The 22,190-nt window shown below is 35.5% G+C and overlaps 3 protein-coding genes and 1 long non-coding RNA gene across 6 annotated transcripts; 2 read left to right on the forward strand and 2 right to left on the reverse strand.

Moving 5' to 3' along the window:
* Positions 1 to 1,760: 1,760 nt before the first annotated feature.
* LOC111489547 lies at positions 1,761 to 2,449 on the reverse strand. Its single transcript, XM_023137838.1, has one exon. The coding sequence runs from the start codon at positions 2,411 to 2,413 to the stop codon at positions 1,877 to 1,879; it is 537 nt and encodes a 178-aa protein (XP_022993606.1). The 5' UTR covers positions 2,414 to 2,449; the 3' UTR covers positions 1,761 to 1,876.
* Positions 2,450 to 4,472: 2,023 nt separating this feature from the next.
* Positions 4,473 to 9,206, forward strand: LOC111486195 (30S ribosomal protein S17-like). 3 transcript variants are annotated; one of them, XR_002718816.1, is made up of 4 exons: positions 4,473 to 4,842; positions 5,204 to 5,354; positions 6,777 to 6,859; positions 8,923 to 9,206. XR_002718816.1 is itself a non-coding variant. In XM_023133245.1 (3 exons), exons 1-2 carry the CDS (start codon positions 4,681 to 4,683, stop codon positions 5,351 to 5,353), a joined length of 312 nt encoding a protein of 103 aa, XP_022989013.1. In that variant the 5' UTR covers positions 4,473 to 4,680; the 3' UTR covers position 5,354; positions 8,912 to 9,206. The 3 variants fall into 3 exon arrangements, 2 of the variants coding, with proteins under 2 accessions (XP_022989013.1, XP_022989005.1); XM_023133245.1 differs by lacking the exon at positions 6,777 to 6,859 and having other exon boundaries at positions 8,912 to 9,206; XM_023133237.1 differs by lacking the exon at positions 6,777 to 6,859 and having other exon boundaries at positions 8,923 to 9,204.
* Positions 9,207 to 10,072: 866 nt separating this feature from the next.
* Positions 10,073 to 14,848, forward strand: LOC111482886. The gene is made up of 10 exons (XM_023128910.1): positions 10,073 to 10,751; positions 10,893 to 11,030; positions 11,580 to 11,768; positions 12,817 to 12,954; positions 13,046 to 13,164; positions 13,287 to 13,419; positions 13,507 to 13,636; positions 13,752 to 13,831; positions 13,943 to 14,077; positions 14,184 to 14,848. Exons 1-10 carry the CDS (start codon positions 10,263 to 10,265, stop codon positions 14,412 to 14,414), a joined length of 1,782 nt encoding a protein of 593 aa, XP_022984678.1. The 5' UTR covers positions 10,073 to 10,262; the 3' UTR covers positions 14,415 to 14,848.
* A 4,964-nt stretch (positions 14,849 to 19,812) lies between these two features.
* On the reverse strand, positions 19,813 to 20,938 carry LOC111488579. The gene is made up of 2 exons (XR_002719222.1): positions 20,871 to 20,938; positions 19,813 to 19,879 (listed from the first exon to the last, which is right to left on the reverse strand). It is a non-coding gene; the product is annotated as an uncharacterized LOC111488579 (long non-coding RNA).
* Positions 20,939 to 22,190: the final 1,252 nt, after the last annotated feature.

Below are 22,190 nucleotides of genomic sequence, written 5' to 3' on the forward strand. Positions count from 1 at the left end.
TTTTAGTAACAATTGATACACGTCTTTTAAAAGACGTAAATTAACGAAAAACTCTCATAAAATATTTAATTATTTTAAAAAATATTACATATATGTTTTTTTTTAAATAGTACCTGAATTGAATTTATAATATTAAAATAATTGCATTGAAAGCAGAGCAAGTGGTAGAGGAAATTAAATAGCAATAATGAAGAAAGGTTGTATTTTTAGGACCATACATGAACGCTGCCTCTCCTAACCTTTTCTCTATCTCTATTCATCCCTTTTCAACGCACACGATAACCAATCTTTTCGTTTATCTCGATCCAAACTATTCCAATTCGACTTCCATTCGTTCTAATTGTTATACTCGTTCATTCATTTTTACATGATTGTTGTACGATATCAACGTTCTTTCTAAATATGACACGTACCCTGTTCACTGAATGTGTAGATAATGAAATCACGTTGGATTCAAACGTGTACTAGAGTTAGAACAACCCTCTCAAATGGGAAGAACTGCTCGACTAATTTCAATATGTAGTCTCGACCCAAGAGGTAGAAATTGACCGACAAATATAGTTTTGTTTAGATTGATCGAACCACGTCATTGTATGGTATAAGGAGGGTACCCTACAATTTGATATGATTTGGCCTTTAATTCTGATGTCTCATACTTTGCTACTTTCCCACATGACCCAATATGGGCAGAGTCACGCCACACGAGAGCCAACCCAATAATTATGGCCTTTCCCTTTCATTGCAATAATACTTTCCAACAACCTATTCTCTTTCCCTTTTAACCATTACACTGTACCCTGTACGGATCCGGCTACATGCATCGTACATCTTTATTGGCTACGACTCGTTCTTTAACTTTTTCTTTTAATTTCGATTTGATCAGTTAGCAATCTCAGAAGCAACGAGCTATAGCACTATCTTTCTGTGAAGTTGAACTCATGGCAGCAACGGTCGTTTTGTGCCAATTATTGTGGTTGTAAAACTTGTTGAATGAAGTAACTGAAAGCGAGCTAAAATCGATAACTCGATTGTTCAAAACCTAATATTAAGCATCCCGTTGGAATCATGGGATGTGGCAGTCAAGCATTAAAAGTTTAATACATCGTATATTATAACATGATTTATTAACGGTTGAGTTTCAAGGTCAAAAGCGTAAATTACCCTTACCCGCTCAAACCTTAAAAAAAACTACATCAACTAAATTTAAAGAATATAGACATTAGTGAGGACTTGAACCCATGACCCAAAAGTATAGAACCTCGCATAAATTAGCCCAATGATTTCAAGGCCCATTTTCTTTTTAACATAAATCTATATTGACCATTAATTACATCATTATTTTAAATTATTTATTAAATATGTTTTAACCCTTATAGAAAAAATAAATATGGTAGATTACCTTTTAAAAAAAATATCCAGAGAACACCAATTATATGTCTACAGAAAACCCGAGCTCATATTTTTTTGGCTGATTTTATTGTTGGTTTTTCTTCACATGTATTGACGTCTTGGAATTTCTTCACATGTATTAATTAATCTCGTCGAAGAGGAATTGAGGAGGGAGATACATGCAAAAGGATTAGGTCTCCATCGGTTCAACTCGACCTATTTGTGTTTAGTAGTTGGATTGGCTTGGCTTAATTTAACCAGACTTATCTATCTCAATTAGTTATGACTAAGCCCACATAAATAGTTTAACTAATTTGATATGGTTCTAGCTCCGTGCACATTTCGACCACCTACGCTCTAGAAGTACAAGGAGGATCGAGAAAATAAAATCTTCTAATAGGATATTAATTATTATCACCCATGTGAATGAAAGGGCTCAACAAAGATTAATCATAGTAGCACATGATGAACCCTACAACAAACAATCTCAAACCTCCTTCACATTCACCACCACATTCCCTCCATTACTCACCTCCTTCTTCACCTCCTTCACGTCCTCCTCTTTCACGTCTTTCTTCTTCGTCTCCGTCCCTGCCTCCTCCTCAATTTCGAATGCGTCGACTGGGTAAGCCCGGGACAGCCCAGCCGGGATCTGGAAGGTAATATTCCCGGTGGGCGGGTCGTCGACATAGATCTCGGACAAAGTGAGCCAAATCAAAACCTCCTTGGCCTTAACCCCAGTCAAATTCTTGACCCTATTCTTCTCCACATTGGCAGTGACCTCTTTGGCATAGGTCACTTGCTTCCCAATCTTGTGGAACTTGTGGGTTATGGCCTTCTTTTGCTTCATCCAAACGAACCCACTTTCCTTGACGTACCCACACTCTATTATGTCCTTCAATGGCAAAAGCCCATTGGGAAGCCCCACCTCTTTCAGCAGAAGCCTTGTCTTCTCCTGTGAGACCTTGTCGCCATAGTACACCTCGTCGGCCTTGGCTTTCACCTCTTCTGTGATTAGACTCATACTTTACTACTTCCTCTTTTTTTGGTATTGGAATGGTGGTGGGCAGCCCTTAATAATATAGCTTTCTTTCTTTTGTATTTGGGATTGTATTTTCACCAAATTACCAATTATGCCATTCACTTTTTTTCAATTCTACCACTATCATTTATGACCCGAGTCATCTTTCTTTCCGGCTTTCCCTTAAACTTTTTAAAACGTGTCTGCTAGAGAAAGTTTTATTCCCCTCTCTAACCGATGTGGGATCTCACAATTCACCTTCCCTTCAGAGCCAATGTTCTCGTTCGCTTTCGTTCCCCTCTCCAATCATTACATATAGGTTTGAACTCTTGAAAATATGAATTAAAAAAATGGGTCAAGATTTAATGTGTAGGTTAAGGAAAGCAATGGAAATATGGGAGACCTTCCAACTTTTATTGTAGAGTTCATGTCACGCCCATAAGCTTTTATATCCATAATCAATCTTGTAAATGAAACATCCACGATGGTTCAACCACCAAAAATATAATTATCGAACCACTTCTAAAAATTAAAAAAAAAAAAAAATCTTTAACATATTTACGTGCTTGTTTAGTTATGAACATAGCAGGACAGAGAATTGGGCAAGGGCAAAGATAACGAATACAATCTCTATTTCCTATTTAAACGGGAATTTTCTGCTCCGTTCAAGACGTATCTACACAGAGGTGAGCTCTACAAATTAAACGGACATGTGGGTATGCTATTATAAAATTTATTAAAACCATTATATTATTCATTACACAGGTAAGGTAATGAAAGGGTGTAGAAGAAGGAAATTAATATGGAAGTTGCAACAACCTCATGCATTTATAATAGCAGTAAATGGCTGTAATCTTAGGAAGGCTAAAGCCAATGGCTATAAGAGATGGATTGAATGGCAAGGCACTGTCCTCAGCTCAGCTGCCCAACTGTTCCACCCATCTGGTTGTCTGGGGTTTGCACTTATATCCCTCTGCAACTGGTCGGCCCACCCGTCTCGATTAAATTTATATTCTCGACTAAAAGGTCACATACAAGTGAACGATCTTGAATTAGTTTCGGCTTCTTACATACATTCTATCGTAATATTCTATATTAATTGTATACTTAATTCCAATGAAAGTTAATGGGTATCCATACACAGCCCCATACTCAATAAATGATATGTTAATGTATATTTAATATAAGTCAGGATAATGTCAGCCTACATAAATCTCAAAATTATACTTTAAGTTATAAACATTTGTTAAAGAAAACCATAATTTGATATATGAAATTAGAATTAATGTTGTTTCACACCCCCATAAATTTTATATGTCAAAATAATTATTTAGTTAGGTCTTGAGAAAATATTGTGTATTCAAAGAATTTGGATATGATATATGTTTCTCGTCTTATCGTATTCACTAGAGTAACTATAACGATCCATATCCATGATTCGACACTTGATAGCTCAAGCATTCTTTTATGACATGATTAAGTTACATACTTCTTGCTTTCAGATGTGTCAGTTACATGCATCTTAGAAAATTTTCTAAGGGATTACTAAATATAAAATTGCTAAAAGCAAATCACATTTAACTATGAAGTTTCTATGATTCAGTCATCGAAAAGGAAGGTGCACTTGTTAGTATAGGTAATAATTTTCAATTCTTGTTCGACTTTCTTCCCAGTATTTTAAAGAGAAGATTTCAAGAGTTTTTTAATATTTTTATTTTTATTTTTAAAATGTCAAATTTTAAAAAAAAATTATCATTTATTAATATATAGACGAAATCATGAGTAACTTTCAAACTAAACAAACGAGATTTTTTTTTTTAATTTTTAATAGAGGTTAGGAGTATTATTCCCAATTTTAAAATTTTACATTTATGTTAAGAGTATTTTTAAATGAAAATTTTAAAATTAAAAAATATTTAAAAAATACATTTTACTAGCAGTCTAACTTTAAAAAAAAAAAATTAAAACTTTTAATTAGATATTATAAAAAATTAATTAGGTATATATATATTTATTTATTTATTTTATCAAAATCTACATTATATTTTTTATTTCCTTTTCTCTATAATTTTCATCGCCTTGGCACGCCCACCAGCCATCGGACATCGTAACCAACGTAGCTCTCCTTTCTAAACCCTACCACCCACTGTACGCCGCCCCGCCGCACGCCGTTCCTGCCCGATAGTTTTCTAAACCCTCGAGTTTGCAGCAGCTTAGAGCTTAAGAGGGTTGTTGGGGTTTTTTTTAGGGGTTTTAATCTCAGGGGCAAGATGAAGCAGGTAGTGGGGATGGTGGTCTCAAATAAAATGCAGAAATCGGTGGTCGTTGCAGTGGACAGATTGTTTTATCACAAGCTCTATAATCGCTACGTTAAGCGCACTTCTAAGTTCATGGCTCATGACGAGAACAACCAGTGCAATATTGGTGACAGGGTGAGAATTCAGTCCCATTTCTACTCCCCAATTAATTTTTTCTTTTTCGTTCCAATTTAATCAACCATGTTTTCGACTCGATTTTGAGTTTCAGTTACACTATCGTGTAATTTTCTTGACTACACTGTAATACTGGATGAAATAGCTAATGTTCTCCGTATATTGAAGAATCTCGCATGTTTTCGCGAATGTTCTTTGTGTTTGAAGAGTTTGTTCGTTCAATTTGCAAATGCATAATGTTTATTTATATTAATCTTGTCGCGTTTTTATTTCTCTGGAACATGAACCGAGGGTACTTTAATATTTGAACGTTTATAATTTCTAATCCACTGATGAAACAAATTGAATTTTATAATATCAGGTTAAACTAGACCCTTCTAGGCCGTTGAGCAAGCATAAACGTTGGGTGGTTGCTGAAATTTTGAGGAAAGCACGAATTTACGAACCACCATCACAAGAGAACCAGGTTGTTTCAGACAAAGGCAAAGTTTCAGCTCCTTCAACTACCTAAGGTTTGATTGAGACATTTGTTCTTTGTTTTATAGAAAGCCAAACTTGTATTTTCCTTTTTTCTTTTTAATTTTTGGATTGTCTTATGAAATCATAATCACTTGAATACCTGAGGACTATTTGTATGATATTGTTGTTTAAACATTGTTTTGCCTCTATTTAGAGCACATTGCAGTTGATTACAAGAATACATCTTTAATGTTCTTTTAACAATATTTGATACTTAGCATCTTTCTTGATGGCATGATAGGTCCATCACTAGTTCTTGCCAATGTAATGACAACATTGTGCGCATCCAGCTAAGAAGATTTAGTAATAAAACTAAAATGAATCATTTTGGTAGTCTTGAAACTAATGTACTTAGGATGGTGGTTTTCATGCTACATTGACACATGTAATGTTTTACCTTGAATTGTTTTGTGGGAACTCAAGATGCCCTTCACATGGTATTGTGATCCATTTGTTTGACATTTGATGATTAGAGCCTCGTATTTTCTTTGCTTCATTAGGCTTCATTTAGGCATTTGTTTCATCTAAACGTTTGTTGCATCTTTTAATTTGGGGAACTTTGTATCCCCCCTCCCCCATAAAAAGGGAACATAATGATAGTAGTTATTGGAAGGTCCTTTCATAATAATTGATTTTATGTTCATTCTGCCCTCCAATTACTTGTTAATGTTTTGAATTATTCACCTTTTATCTAGATAATGCATTGCTTAGAATTCAGGGTTTTGATCAACCAGATAGCTGTCTTTAAAATATTTGTTGGGGATTGTTCAAATTTTTTATTTGAAGTTTGAGCTATAGGATGCTTGTCTTCCGAAAGTCCTATGTTGTTCCTAGCTATTGTGGTTGGAATAAGGTAAAAAACAATCTCTTTCACTTGTCATTTTAGAATTACTTGGAACCTTCAAAACCAACATGCATCAGGTAGCCATACACCTAAGATTTAAAATCATACAAGTTTGCTTCTCAACCAAATGTAGTGGGGTCAAATGGTTCGGACAGAAAACCTTCAATACCATGCTGGATTCTTTTGGAGGTTTAAATGGTATGATTGCATTAGCATGGTAAACTACACAGTGAGAGAGCTGAATCATGTGAATAAAATCAAAGTTAAAAGGAAAATTTAGTGGCTTTCTTTCAGTGAAAATAGAGTTTTCAAAGGTGCTGGTCCCAGCAACACTGTCCCTTTCTCCTCAGAGAGTTACATGGCTATTATGGAAACATGTCAGTGGATATTTGTTGATAGATGCTCCGTAATGTTCAATGAGTTTAATATACTATGCAAACCTTATATTTTCAATTAAAGGCGGAGAGGAAAGTTTCTTGGTCGTCCGAGGTTTCCTCAAAATAAGGGGAATGGTTGATTTTATGAAGTCAAATCAATAGACTTTTCAACTTTTGACCACATTTCTTTGAAGGAGGAGATGTAAACACCTGTAACACCTGGATTCTTGAAAGTTGGAAGGTGCAAAGCAAACATTTTTCCAAAGGAGCTATAAAGGTACTACTGTATAATGAAGATTTAAATCTGAAGTACAAGTAGACATTTGAAAGATAGAGCTCACTGTGGTTTGGTTAGACACTTTAGTTGAATCTTCATGGAGTTCCAAGATCATTGCAAATGACTACTTTCAATGCATTGGGACTATCGGGGCTTTTTTATTTTATTGAACAACCCTTATTTATGTTTTGATAGGTTTTCATGATTGTAACTGGGTCTTGGGAGTAATCTCAATGTGGTAAGATGATCGAGAGAATAATCTCAAGTAGTAATAGATTTACTTCCAGCATGAAGAATTCTCTCTCTTTTTGACCCTCTAGAAAAGGAGGCCCTTTACATGGTCAAACATGAGAGAAAGCTCGTCTTTCTTGTTTGGTCAAATTCTTTCTCCTATGCTTTTCTGTACGAGTTTCTAAATTTTCATATGAGTGGGATTGAATAGGAGCACATCTGACTATATCCAATTTTCCTTGAAGTTGGTAATTTGGATGGGTGAACTCCCTTTCGTTTTGATTATGTTAAGTAGGTTCATGCTGAGTTCCTTCGTGTATGAAAAACATGGTGGAACCGTTTACTAGATATTAGGCTATTTTGGCCATTCTTCTATCTTAAAGCTGAAAGATCTAAAGGGAAAAATTAGAATGCGAAAAAAGGGTTTTGGAAATGTTAATAGTATTGCTACTCTAGATGCCTTAGATGAGGAAAGAAACTTTTCTCAAAATGAAAGTAGCTCTTCAACATTAATGAAAACAAATTGCTGGAGATTATCCTCAAAGAGGATATGTTAGGAAGATCAAAGTGCCAACCAAAATGGCGAAAGAAGGTTGAGGAAAACTATTACTTCTTTCACACTATAACTCCGCTACAAAGAAAAAGAGTTTCGTTTTGGAAATTCATTTGGAGGATGGCAGATGTCAGGTCATTGCTTAGCAAGTAGAAGGAAAATCAAATTTGCATCCTCTTCATCTTTATTTCCAAAGGGTCATAATTTAGTCCAATTTTTTCTCCATTGGATACTGATTGGCTGTAATACCCTATTGATAAATTTCCGGGACGTTAATGACAAATGAGTTTTGTTTGAATAAGGAATGGAGATTGGTGAAACTTAAATGAGCTCCATCTTATTGTCGTCAATGATTTTGGTTTGAACAAGGGAGAGAACTTCAATGAGCTTATCCCATTAATGATTTTGGTTTGAGTAAGAAATGGAAATTCCTGAATATGGATTTTTTTTGTTTTTTTGTTTTGGTCCACAACTTTATGTATAAAGGCATTTTAAACTCACATAAATGTGACTTTTTTTTTCTTTAATTCCAAAAAATTTAGTGCCAAATGTTTGAGTTCAAGCCAATTTAGCCTTGCCTCCCATTTGCAGAAACTTTTCCTAATATGCTTTTTTTGGTATCTTCCGGCTACTTTTTGTAGAGATCTGAGCTGAAGATCCATAAATGATGCCCCCAAACGTAGGTCGACCTCAAGTGTTGCTTCTTGTTTAAGAATTATGTGGAAGGGAAGATTAGGATCATATGTTCTTGGGGTGCCCTTTGTTTCTATTTGGATAAGGTTTTGTGATACTTTCAACTAATGGATTGCAGTCCCTACAAGATCTGGGATGATTCCTAACGCAAATATCTTTGTAGTAATAGCCAATCTGAACATAGTTCAATTCATAAGACATTATAGGCTTGAATCTCTACCCTACATTTTTTTTTTTTTTCTGTAATAGGTCTGAACAGAAAACATTAGGTGCTTTGTCTTCAAGGTTTTCATGCTAGCCACCCTTTTGGGATGAACTACTTTAAAGATGAGTGATCCATAGATGATTCTGTAGTTAGCTATTGTTTTGCCTCTTCATGTGCCTTGTAATTTCCTTCAACAATCATTCAGTTTTTTATGGTTCAACCAAATGGGACATTGCATGTATATAATTTCTTCACAACTCAGTTAAGTTGATTCCCTCTCCTTTCTATGGTTTTCTTTCATCAATGTGAAACTCTGCTAATCCGTATCACATTTATGTAAAGACTCTTACAAGAATATTTGTTTGCACAGCAATTGAACAGGGGAAACAACTGCAAACCACATACGAGACCGAACCAGATAAAAAAAAAAAAAAAACGAAATTGATCGAAAAACCGAAGAACGAGAGCTCTGGAAATGAACTACTACTGTAAGCAGTATGTATGTTTCTGATGCTAAAGATTTGTAGTTACATTAGCATTACGTTTTGTATTGATGTGTGAACCTATTTTTGTTCTCCCTATCAGGATTTATTTCCATAGTTTCTTTTTGTGAGATTGTTGAAAGTGCATAATAAAGTACTCAAAAGGTTTCATCTAATTTAATACTTGGATTGTGTTGAAATTTTTACTTTGGATAGCTTTTTTTCATTTGAAGATTTGTTTAAAATATGCATTTTCATTTCAATACATTACATGATGTTTGTTGTTATGTTTAAAAAAAGGCATCTAATAATTGTTGTTAGGTTTAAATTGATGTTTTAATCAATTGAATTTATGTCCGAATTGAGAAATAGTGATTTAGAATACTTCCTCCTCACCACCAAGATCGTTGTAGTAGGTTGTTTTCTAAATAAAATTAGGCATGATAGTAACCATGACACTCGACCATTCGATATTCAATGCACTATAACTTGATAACGTAGACTTGCAATTTTGAACCAAATGATTAGGCACAAAGTGGAAGTGTGGTCATTGTTTTTGGGTAAAAAATGGAAATGCGCCACCATAGCATGCTTTGCTTGTGGTTGAAGAATGTTTGGCGCTAAGGTAAGGCCGCCTCTCCACTTACCACTATGGTCACCACCACTTGGCCCCCAAAACCCAAACGCTCCTACACGTTAACTAAACACCATATTTTGTGTACCCTCCAAATTTGCATTGCAAACCCCGCCCACAATTCTTACCCCTCTTTTTATTTTTATGATATGTAAATGAGCTTATTTAAATGAATTATCAGTTTTAAATTTGCTAAAAGAAGAGATCAAATAATGGATTAAAGTTTAAATTAACAAATGAATAAAATACTTAAGGAATCAAAACAGTTTTTATCCTAAATTTAAATTGTAAAGAAAAATTAAAATTTTAGAGATTCCAAAAATTACGGGTTGTGGCAATCCTGTAAATCCGGTGATATTAATGGGCCTTTCTATGAAGTCAACGTCCTATAAGTTTAATTTCTTCTCCTTGAGTCGCCTTTGTCGATTATATCTTACGGATCTCCGATCATTTTTTTTTCTTTGTTCAGCTCCTTTCTCTTCTTCTTCTTCTTCATCTCAATCTCAATTTTCCTCTCTCTTTAATTTGGACCCACTTAAAATCTCTTCTGATTTTCTGTTGAATTCCATTTCCCTATCACTATACAATCCCCCTACCCCTCAGCCATGGAGGACAAACACGTTGCTTTTGAATCCGCCCCTGCAAATGAAGATCTTGATGCCCCTATTTCTCACGCCCATGTTGACCATGGCTGGCAGAAGGTTACCTACGCCAAGCGTCAGAGGAAGACGGCCAAGCCCTCCACCGATGCTGGTTCTGCCAAAATCGTGCCTAATGGTACCGTCTCCGTCCCCGGCGCGGACAACGTTTTTCGCTCGCTGGAGCAGAAATCGGAGGAGCGACGCCGCCGAATTGCTGAGGCGCAGAAGGCGGCTGCTGTTGACGACGATGAGGCTGTTCCGGTTAGATCGAAGATCAGGTCCGACGATGAGGATGGCGAGGACAGTGATGGAGTGGGTGTGGAGAACGAAAAGCCTAGCGAGGATGCCAAGAAGGTGAAGCAGAAGAAGCCGAAAAAGCCTAAGATTTCGGTGGCGGAGGCGGCTGCGAAGATTGATGTAAACGATCTGTTGGCGTTTTTGGCCGATGTGTCGGTAATGCGATATGATCTGCTCGATGATGCATTCTTTTGTTTTAAGTGATCGAAATTGATCTGCTTGTTTTGAAAAGAATTTGATGTCGATCGAATGCTATTGACTCTTCTCATCCTCTTCCATCTTAATGTTGGGTAATAGGGCTCGTACGAGACTCAGCAGGATATTCAGCTAATGAGGTTTGCGGATTATTTTGGTCGCGCATTCTCGGACGTGAGCGCTTCTCAATTTCCGTGGGTGAAAATGTTTAGGGAGTCTCCAGTAGCTAAGATTGTTGATGTGAGTTTTCTGATCTTTGATTTGTTATATTCCTCTGAAATTCGCCTTCAGTGGGTGAATTCTTAGATCTGCGTATCAATATTTCTGTTTGCTTCTGCTTAATACTTTAGATCCCTTGTGCTGGTGCAGAATAATCTTTCGACAAAATGTTTTTGTATTATGTAGATGTACATTCTGTGTTTTAAACTGTTCATGGATTTGTTTGGATCAGAGGGTCAGTTTTGGGGGTGAACAAGAACTTTGAACCTTCTCTTTGTTTGCCGTTGATTTTGGGTGACGTGAGTGTATTCTTCTAAATTAGCCATCGAAGTTGTCAGATTTTCTTGAGCTGTATAATGAGTTTTAGAAGTTATTTGGTGCATTATAGGTTAAAGAAAAATAAAATCTAGTTTTTATAATTAGCTGCCTAGTTATCGGTTTTTCCAATTGTGTGAGCTCCAGTACTTGCATTCATTATCTTCATGAGCTCTGACTTAAAATGGATGGAGTTTTTTTTTATTAGTAAATGGTACACTTTACAACTTAATTGTTGCATCCACTCTTTTGCAGACCCCCCTCTCGCATATTTCTGAGGATGTCTATAAGGCGTCAGTTGATTGGCTTAATAAACGTTCTCTTGAGGCACTCAACTCTTTCGTTTTATGGTCTTTAGATAGCATTCTTGCTGACTTTGCGGCTCAACAAGCTAGTGCCAAAGGCTCGAAAAAGGGAGCACAACATGCTTCGTCAAAATCTCAGGTATCAGTGGTAGCATCACTCTTTGTTTGTTCGAAGTTTATGTGCACTGGTAGGGATAATGATACATTGGTTTGTTCATATTGGGTGGCACAGTCCATGTGTACCACTGATTTTGTGAGGTTCAAGTTGAACCTAACCCCCAATTTCTCCATTTTTCAAAAGGTCTGATGTCAACAACCTTTGAGGGTTCCATTAGTTAAGATTAGGTGCTGGTTCTAATAAATGGTGAAAAATGCGAAATATCAAGAACGAATAAAATTTGTTGGTTCGTATTGAGATAAGTGAAGTAAATTTAGGGAGGTACTGTTATTCTTTTTTGAGCATATGAAATGCTGTTTCAAAACCCTGCAAAACAGAAAGAAAGAAGAAAAAAATATCCAGAAGATGTAAAGATAAGCTTAAAAAGTAATATTATAAAGTAACCTCGATTAACTCGACACTTATTAACTAGTTTTCAACCTTGTTTGTTTCTGGAAATTTGTAAAGCTAAACGAACTGCAGGGACTTCAAGGATGATCTAACAGAGGCTGAAAAGCCTAGGAAATCTGTTTCTTTGATGAAATTAGAGTGTTAATGCCATCTTTGGCAAGAAATGGAATCCCACATAGATTGTTACTATAATACCTAATTATAGTAATAATAATAATTAACTCAACTGGTAAATAGGATAGCTTGACAGAAAGCAAACAATCCACTTTTTGTTTGAATAAGAGTGATGATCATGATATGCATCTCTATTATCCTTCTCTGACGTTCTTGATATATATTTGTTTTTTGTTGACGTTTCCTCATTTTATCTTACTCATTTTCTATGACTTGTCCTTTCACGTTTATTATTCTGGAGTACATGTTTAACCTTCATAAATTTGTACATCATTGGCTTTCTAATTTTCACTAACAATAAGCTGCACAGATGCTTATGAGTTTCTATTTGTTTTTTACATATACTTCTCTCTCTCTCTCTTTGGGTGTATGGGTGGAGGGAGGGGGAGGGTGTTCTCACATATTTTCTGTATGATTCAAGAATTAATATATTATTGCATAGCAGGTTGCCATATTTGTAGTCCTAGCAATGGTATTACGAAGAAAACCTGAGATTTTCATTCACGTGTTGCCAACAATAAGGGAAAACTCAAAGTATCAAGGACAGGACAAGCTTCCAGTACTAGTTTGGATGATAGTTCAGGTGAATTGATATTAATGTCTTTTATAATTCATTGGTGTTTAATTTCTTTTTTTATGCTTCTTATTACTGGATTTCCTTATTCCCATGCCAGGCTTGTCAAGCAGATCTTGCAATTGGGCTTTATGCATGGGCACATAACCTTTTGCCCATAGTTAGTGGTAGAAGTATTAATCCCCAGTCTAGAGATTTAATTTTGCAGCTAGTGGAAAGGTGGGATTACATGGACAATCACACAATACATCTATCTTCCCTTTAACTATTATATTTCATCCTCCACTCTCCCTCCCCTTCCAGTTTTGCTTTCCTGAACATGAAAGATTATTTTACTGCAGAATTTTGTCCTCTCCAAAAGCTCGTACTATTCTAGTTAATGGTGCAGTCAGGAAGGGGGAGAGATTGATTCCGCCTTCTTCATTTGAAACACTTCTACGTGTTACTTTCCCTGCCTCATCAGCTAGAGTGAAGGTCGGTATAGTCACGGGAACTGTTGCTGTTATCTAATATGCTGAAAGCAATATGCAAATTTCTTTTTTGACATTGTACTATTTGCAGGCTACTGAAAGGTTTGAGGCCATCTATCCAACCTTGAAGGAGGTTGCGCTTGCTGGCTCTCCTGGTAGTAAAGCCATGAAACAAGTTTCACAGCAGATATTTAGTTTTGCTGCCAAAGCAGCAGGAGAAAGTATGATACTTCAATTTAGTTTTTTTTTTTTTTTTTTTTTTTTTTACCCTTTTGCATACCAAGGGAACTATTCTGTTGGTCATGAAACAGTAACTGAGAGAATATCCATTAATAGGTGTTTCAGCGCTATCTGGAGAAGCAACTAACGTTTTCATTTGGTGTTTGACGCAAAATGGTGATTGCTACAAGCAATGGGTGAGTTATTCTATTTCTTTTCCCATACGTTTAATCATTTTAATTCCTATTTTCAACTGATCTGGAATATTTTTGAATTCATCCTCGAAAATATGCAATTGTGTTTTGCAGGACAAGATTTATGAGGATAACCTAGAAGCTAGTGTTTCTGTTTTGAAAAAGCTTTCTGATGACTGGAAAAAGCTTTCTTTAAATCTAGCTCCTTTTGATGCTTTGAGAGAGACATTAAAAAGTTTCAGAATCAAGGTAGTTCCCTTATTCTTGTGCCATAGCTCATACTTAGGAAGAATTGAACTAGTAGTTAACCGTTCTTATTATTCTTTTTTTCCATACGATGTTCTTTTTTCGATAGAATGAGAAGGCATTGGCTGATGAAGAAGAGGACGATCGCCAGTCAATATATAAGGAGGCAGATAAGTATGCTAAGGCATTACTGAACAGGGTTTCACGAGGCCATGGATGTCTCAAAAGTATGGCTCTTATCGTTATCGCTTTAGGCGTTGGCGCTGCATTCATGTCCCCAAACATAGAGTCTTTGGATTGGGAGAAACTCACTGCTTTCATCCCACAACACTCTTTCTGAGCTGCTTCCCTTCCTGCATTGTCAGATAACGTTTAGTATTTCGATCTTTTCCCCCTCCGATGAAGCCGTCCTTGGGAGGACCTCTTTCGAGTAAGGGAAGCCGAAAATCCGCTGGTAACCAAACTGCACCAACTAGTTAGTCCTTTTACATCCTTCTTGTAATCCTCTTGAGGATACAAAAGTAGTGGTTGTAGTAAGTTTTTTAAGTTAATGCTGCTGCTCAAAAAGAAGGCTGAATAGCCATTTTAGCATGTTTTGATTTGATTTTTGACTGTACTTTTTTTTGTTTCTTCTTCGTCTTCTTCCTCGTTTGGTTGTTAGATTTGTTTAAGTTATTTGCCTACTCTAACCTTCACAGTCTCGGCAATAGATGATCAGAAAGGGAGTTGGATACAAATGTAATTTCGGAAGAAAGGATTTGTTTCATTTCTAAATGCATTTTTCTAACTTTTAATTATGTTTTTAATCATATGTGATTCTATTGATTAGATTACAAGTTTTTAATTTCTATTTTGCTGCTGTTTTTCTTTTCGATTTAGTTAATAGGTTGAATTACAGTGATAATTAACTGCAATTTATACAATTTTGATATAACATAATTGCCTTTAGCTACCATTGATGGTAATTAACTACAATATAATTACATTAACAACTGTTGATAATAATTAGCAAATGATTAGGTTGGTTAATATTTATAAATTATTAGTAAGTGAGATAGTTAAACTCTTTAATATATTAAAAGAAATTAGGTTAGAAATTAGAGCCACGTCATTGGTGTCCATTTTTTCTTTCGTACCTTCTCTCCGGCGACAAGGGTTTTGTTAGGTTCGGAAATATAAGCTTCAACGTTCATATCGTCGACGGTTTTCCAGGGTCAAAGTCATAACGGTCTTCATAGCCGTTACCCGCCATTCTCGGACGCCAGCTGTCTCGGCCCCCACGGGCGCGTATTTCACTCGGGCTTATATACTTCTCCAGCACTCACTCTCACGCTCTCTTCTTCAGCACATTCTCACATTAGAATCAGAGCGCTCCATCAACGCCCTCTTCCCTTTGAGTCTTCGTTGCTCAAACCAAACGCTACCTTGTTACCAGGCAATCGGAGGATGAGAGAGCAGAATCGAAAGGAGTTTCTCGCCTCGTCTCGGTGACGAAAAATAGAGGTAAACTACCTTCATTCTGCCTTTTACTTTTATGGCTGGTTTAGTCGCTGTTCTTGGTTTGGAATTTTAAGGGTACAGTGACGATTCTTCTCTCTCTTCCTCTGATTTCCTTCAAATTTCGTTTCAGCCTTTTAGTTTATGCGTAGTTTGATCGCTGTTTTGGGTTTGAAATTTTAAGGGTACAGTGATGATTCTGCTCTCACTTCCTCCGATTTCCTTCAAATTTCGTTTTCAGCCTTTTCGTTATATGGGTAGTTCGATCCGATGTTCTGGATTTGAAATTTTAAGGGTACAGTGACAATTCTGCTCTCTCTCCCTCCGATTGCCTTAAAATTTCGTTCTCAGCCTTTTAATTTTATGGGTAGTTTGGTCGCCGGTCTGAGTTTGAAATTTCAAGGGTACAGTGACGATTCTACTCTCTCTTCCTCCGATTGCCTTAAAATTTGGTTTTCAGCCTTTTAGTTTATGCGTAGTTTGGTCGCTGTTCTGGGTTTGAAATTTTAAGGTTACCGTGACGATTCCGCCTTTCAGCAAAACCAAAAAGATACCCTCTAGAAAACTCCCACAAACAATCATAACCAACATCATGTATACCCTTTGGTGATTTGGGGTCTAGTTTTCTGGCACTAATTTTCTTTAGGCTGTAATATGGCATGATAACATCCTCTGATTAATTTATCAATTGTGCATATATGTAGATTCTTCCCTATACAAACCTTTCACCGATTTGAACATCATTCAGTTTTCAGTGTTTTATGTTTCCAATGTGTGAATTAACCCTGCAAAATGAAGGACGAGTTTTGTTCTATTTTCTAATAAGTTTACGAGTTAAATTTTTTTGACATTTTCTCTACATTACATTTTTCTTAAAGGTAGAAGAAAGAGTTTGGTCAGCTGAAGAGGAAAAGGCAGAGTCTAAGAAAGAATTTGGTGCAGAATCTAAAGATGTAAGCTTCTGATGTGAGTGATTTTAAAATGTGGAAATTTCAAGAAATATGTTTTCTATGGTTTCTTTAGAAGTTTTTGTCTTGCTAGATTGTTTCATTGGAAATTATTATATGGGTCACCAGTCACCTTTTCAAAGTTGATATTTGGTGCTTATTTAACTCCGTGCACGAGAGTTATAGATGGCCTAGCAAGTTTGGATCATGTAAATACTATTTTAGATTATTCTATTCACACACTTAAGAATAACAAGCTAGAATCAATTCTATTTACGGGTCAAACTTTAATAAAAAATGGTCAATGTTCACTTTTAATGGTTTCAAATTGTCCATATCTCATTGGTTTGTTATTATTGCTCATATTTTCTTTGCTAACGTAGAAGATTTTGGTTAGTAACTATGTTGTGAAAATTTCAGATGGACATGGTGGATATAGATGGAGATAATAAAGTTGAGGTCATTCTACAAGGAATCCAACTAGAGTTGCTACTTTAAACACACCACGTAAGAAATTTTCTATTTGACATCATGAACTACCATATGTTCGGTCTGGTTCTCGCAAGAATTACATTTTTGACAATGTTGTGGTCCTAACAAGGTTAGATTCCTATGTATAACTTTTATTATGTGTTTGTTTTTCTTTTTTGATGTTCTTTGTGCTTCGGATATCATGTTTTTATTCTTTTAAACTACAATAAAAGATTATAATGAATGTTAAAGTTGAAAGAGGTTCATGTGTAAGGAATTAAATTATGTCTTTTGTTTTATGAGCTTTTTAGGTAGTTATGAATAGATCTTTTTTTTCTTTTTTTTTTTTTAATTTTTAATTTTTAAGAAAAAATGAAAGTGAAGCTTTCATTGAGATCGAATAAAAGAATACAAGAGGAACATTAGAAAACCACCCCAATAGAAAACCCAATTGACCTATAAAGGGTGCTCAAATCAAGCAAACTAAGACCTAAAGGATTGTTTAAAAGAAACGGGTGTGATATCCCCAAGGGAGAGCCCAATTGACCTAAAAAGATACTCCAATCAAACAAAATAAGATTTAAAGGTAATTACAAAAATTGTACACACTCTCCCATACCATACAGAGGTGTGATCTACTAAGGCTACACTGCACCCCCAAGGTCTTCCAACCCTTTCTAAGCAAGGAGGTTTATTTTACGGAAAAGGGGTTGTAAAGATTTGTAAATTGGATGAATCATTAAGATGATGAATGAAGGCACTTCTTAGATTTGTCAATGAGTTTCCGTGATGAATTAAATGAAAAAATAACACTGGGTATTATGCACATAAAGGAGGAAACATTATGTGTACAGTGGTAGATGTGGGGTTACATAATCGAATAGACGATTGGAAAGTGAAGAATTGTTGTAACTGAGGAATAAGATGTATGAAAGAATTTGAATTAAGGATGATTGGAAAGCGAAGAGTTGTTGAATCGAGGAATGAGAGATCACAAGAAGAGGTTTGTGAAATTTTAGAAAAAGGGAGCAATAGAATAAAAAATTATGCTTAATTGGTGCTAGAGAAAAGTTTAATTGCCTTTTAGTCTATAAGTGGGATAAAGGATAATCTTTTGGATTTTTTGAGTTTGAGGGTTATATATGAAAGGAAGGAAGAAAGATAAGTTTGGATACGAGAATTTTGGGTTGAAGTATGTGATTGGAGTCCCAACTTTTTTAGAATGGACAATTTTTTGAAGTTTCTAAGTTGAATTGTTATGTATGAAAGGACGGAAGAAAGTTAAATTTGGATACAAATTTTGGTTTAAAGCATGTAAGGAAGGAAGAAAGATGAAGTTACTTAGATAGAATGGTCTATGGGTTTCCTCGAAGAATTAGATGAGATAATATCCTTATGTAAAAAGAAAAACAATCCACTTAGAGTGGTAAATAGAGTGGTAAATGGAGGACTATGAAATATACAATTGGAAATCTAAGAATACTTAGATGTCATATGCCATAAGAAGTATGAAAACATTTGAAAAAAAAGACAATGGAAAAGCTAAGAATTCTTGAACTTGAGGAATAAGAGATTGCAAAAATTGTTTTGTGAAATTTGAGAGGAAGGAAGTGCTAGAATAAAAGAATTTCCTTATTTGGTTCTAAAGAAAGCTTAAATTGTACTTGGTTTACCAGTTAGATACGGATAATCTTTTGGATTTTTTGAGTTGGATGATTATGTATGTAAGAAAGAAATGGGTTGGATACAAGATTTATGGGTTAAAAGTATGGGATTGGAATCCCAACTTTTTGATAATGGACAAATCTTTTGAAATTCTTTAGTTCAATGGTTATGTATGAAAGGAGGGAAGAAAGACAATTTTGGGTTCAACTTCAACTTGATTGATAATTTCTTTAATTCTTTGGATCGACAATAATGTTTGAGGTAATATTGTCTATTAAGATTTAATTTGGAGCAAGTGGAGAAAGTATTATTGTGAGGAAATGAGATACTTTCTCATAACGCGTCTATGAATTTCCAAGAACAATTAAGTGAGATGATTACAATCGTATGGATTTTTTGAGTTTGATAGTTATGTTTGTAAGGAAGGAGGAAAAGAAGATAAAATTGGAGACGAGAATTGTGGGTTAAAGTATGAGATTCGACTCCCAAGTTTTGGATAATGGACAATCCTTTGAACTTTTTTAGGTTAATGTTTATGTATGAAAGGAGGAAAGAAAGTTAAATTAAGAGCGGGCAAGTATGCAACTCACTGAGTTTTTATACTCATTCTAGTTCTCTCATGTTTTTAACATGCGAAAATGAGCTAATCGAGGCTGGAAATGGATCTGGAGCAGGTGCCATATAGAGCAATTCAGTTCTTTAATGTTTTAAATTGTTTTATTAAATGGGCCCAATGTATTTAAACTCATAGAATTTATTTTGAATAAAATGTATTTTATGTTTTTGTATTAAACACAAATTTTTTTACCGATTTTTTTTTGTTTTTTCAAGATTTTATATAGTTGCGACTTGTGAAATTGAGTCATGACAGAGTAATATCAAAGTAAAGGTTCTCTATGGCCTTGCTCGAGAGACGCTCCACCACGACTAGGAATGAACACCTTTAAGACTTTAAGCTAAGGATGCCAAAGACTTTTATGTGTTTGATTAACTTTAGGGTTACTATACAAGCAAAGATGTAAGATGACCTTAACACCCTTGAGGACAAGTAGTAACCCTTGAGTTCATAAGACCAAGATGAAAGAATTAAGACTATAGGCCCTCCTAAAAAGGATTGTCTCAAGACAAAGCAATCTTTACGAGGCCAAAAATTGTTTCAAGGATTAAGAAACCTAGTAACAACAAGGAAAGGAGGACCTGAAACCCTAAGAACCAACCAATAGGCCTTGTACATGACCTTAAGGTACTTGGAAGGACAAAGCTAAGACCAAGAACTTCAACAAGGCATGGTAAAAAAAGCGAAGTTTCGAGGATGAAAGTTTTTAAGAGCGGGAAAATTTGTAAGAGACCAAGTAAGATTAAGATACTCGGTTAAGTTTAATGTACCAAAGAAAGGATTTAAGGATAAAAAAAAAAAAAAGATGGAAAGACACGAGGAAAGTTAATGGGCCAAAGGAAGAGATTTTCAATGCATTATGGAATTATAAGGATTTAAACCTTCCTTTGAAAAAGGTTTAAAAAAGAAATAGTAATTCTAAGAGGGAAGAAGGAAAGTAGGACTTAAGTAAGACCCAGTGAATCCACCAATAAGCTTGGTACAAAAAGGGACCAGAGAAATCTCTAAGATACAACTTTGAAGGAATAAGGTTGATTATGTCAAAATTTGTTGGATACAAGGAAGGAAATATGCTCCAAGATATATGGAAAAAAAAAACAAAGATGTTCAAGAAAGACTTAGTAATCTAGAAAATGGATGTTAGATGAGAGTCAAGAAGAACAAAAACTAGAATAAGTACGTGACCTTAAGGTAGGACAAAAGACCACAAGTGCAAATTAGAAAAATATTTTGGATAAGGACAAACCCATGCAAGGACCCCCGAGGTACTTGGAAGGACATAACTAAGACTAAGAACTCCCCCAAGACATGGTAAGAAAAGTGACGTTTCGAGGATGAAAGTTTTTAAGAGGGGGAGAATTTGAAAGAGGCTAAATAAGACTAAGAGATACTCGGGTAAGTTTAAGGTGTCCATGAAAGGATTAAGGGATCTAACAAAAGGGTTAAGAGTAAGAGACCCAAGGAAGGTTTATGGGCCAAAGGAAGAGATTCTCAATGCTCTAGCTAGGAATTATAAAGATTCAAGCATTTGAAAACGAAATAGTGCTTACTCCAAGGAAAGAAGGAAATGATTTAAGACCCTAAGAGCCAACCAATAAACCTTGTACAAGAAGGAACAAGAGAAGTCTCTAAGATACAACCTTAAGGGAATAAAGTTGATTATGTCAAAACTTATTGAATACAAGGAAGGAAATATGCTCCAAGATATAAGAAAAAACACACGGACGACCAAGAAAGACTTGGAATCTCAACAATGGATGTTAAGATGTGAGTCAAGAAAAACAAATACTAGAATAAGTACATGGCCTTAAGGTAGGACAAAAGGCCACAAGTGCGAATTAAAAAAACATTTTGGATGAGGACAAAACCATGCAAGGACACCCGAGGTACTTGAAAGGACATAAGTAAGACCAAGAACTCCCCCATGGCATGGTAAGAAAAGTGACGTTTCGAGGATGAAAGTTTTTAAGAGGGGGAGACTTTGGAAGAGACCAAATAAGATAAGAGATACTCGAGTTAGTTTAAGGTGTCCATGAAAGGATTAAGGGTCTAACAAAAGGATTAAGAGAACCATAGAAGGTTAATGGGCCAAAGGAAGAGATTTTCAATGCCCTAGCTAAGAATTATAAGGATTCAAGAGTTTGAAAAAGGTTTGATAACGAAATAGTGCTTACTCCAAGGAAAGAAGGAAAGGACTTAAGACCCTAAGAGCCCTGTACAAGAAGGAACAAGAGAAGTCTCTAAGATACTGAATCTCGCTTTAGGATAGGTGGTTTATAGAAAAGTACTATCATTTGCTGTGGTGGTGTATCGAAAAATACTATCATTTTGATTGGTGGTGTATCGACTTTTGGAGTGGTGGCTAATCGACTTTTGGAGTGGTGGCTAATCGACTTTTTGGAGTGAGACTGAATTTCGCCATTTCTGTATAATACTGCAGTGAAAATTACCCACATGACTTCAGAGGATTCACTCCTTGAGTAGGAAAGGCAAAGCCTATTACTCACATTGCTTCTGAGGATTCACTCCTTGGGTAGGAAAGCCTATTACCCACATGGCTTATGAGGATTCACTCCTTCTTTCACAATGTGTAGAACAGGAAAATTAAATTGCCTTAGTTCTAAAGCAACCAATAAATATGTATGATTAATATTAGGAAGGAATTATGTCAAAACTTGTTGAATACAAGGAAGAAATTATGCTCCAAGATATAAGGAAAAACACAAGGACGACTAAGAAAGACTTTTAATCTCAACAATGGATGTTAAGATAAGGGTCAAGAAGTACAAATACTAGAATAAGTACATGGCCTTAAGGTAAGACGAAAGGCCACAAGTGCAAATTAGAAAAAAAAAATTTGAAGAAGGACAAACCTAAGCAAAGACCCCCTACCTTGGAAGGACATAACTAAGTCCAAGAA

The sequence above is a fragment of the Cucurbita maxima genome, unplaced genomic scaffold, assembly GCF_002738345.1.
Source record: "Cucurbita maxima cultivar Rimu unplaced genomic scaffold, Cmax_1.0 Cma_Scf00001, whole genome shotgun sequence".
In the NCBI taxonomy this organism is placed as follows: Eukaryota; Viridiplantae; Streptophyta; class Magnoliopsida; order Cucurbitales; family Cucurbitaceae; genus Cucurbita; species Cucurbita maxima.

Coding starts and splice junctions, on each gene's coding strand:
- LOC111489547 (XM_023137838.1), bottom strand. CDS start 2,413: ATGAGTCTAATCACAGAAGAGGTGAAAGCCAAGGCCGACGAGGTGTAC.
- LOC111482886 (XM_023128910.1), top strand. CDS start 10,263: ATGGAGGACAAACACGTTGCTTTTGAATCCGCCCCTGCAAATGAAGAT. Junction 11,031..11,579: donor CAGTAGCTAAGATTGTTGAT/GTGAGTTTTCTG, acceptor ACTCTTTTGCAG/ACCCCCCTCTCGCATATTTC. Junction 14,078..14,183: donor TAAAAAGTTTCAGAATCAAG/GTAGTTCCCTTA, acceptor TTTTTTCGATAG/AATGAGAAGGCATTGGCTGA.
- LOC111486195 (XM_023133245.1), top strand. CDS start 4,681: ATGAAGCAGGTAGTGGGGATGGTGGTCTCAAATAAAATGCAGAAATCG. Junction 4,843..5,203: donor AGTGCAATATTGGTGACAGG/GTGAGAATTCAG, acceptor TTATAATATCAG/GTTAAACTAGACCCTTCTAG.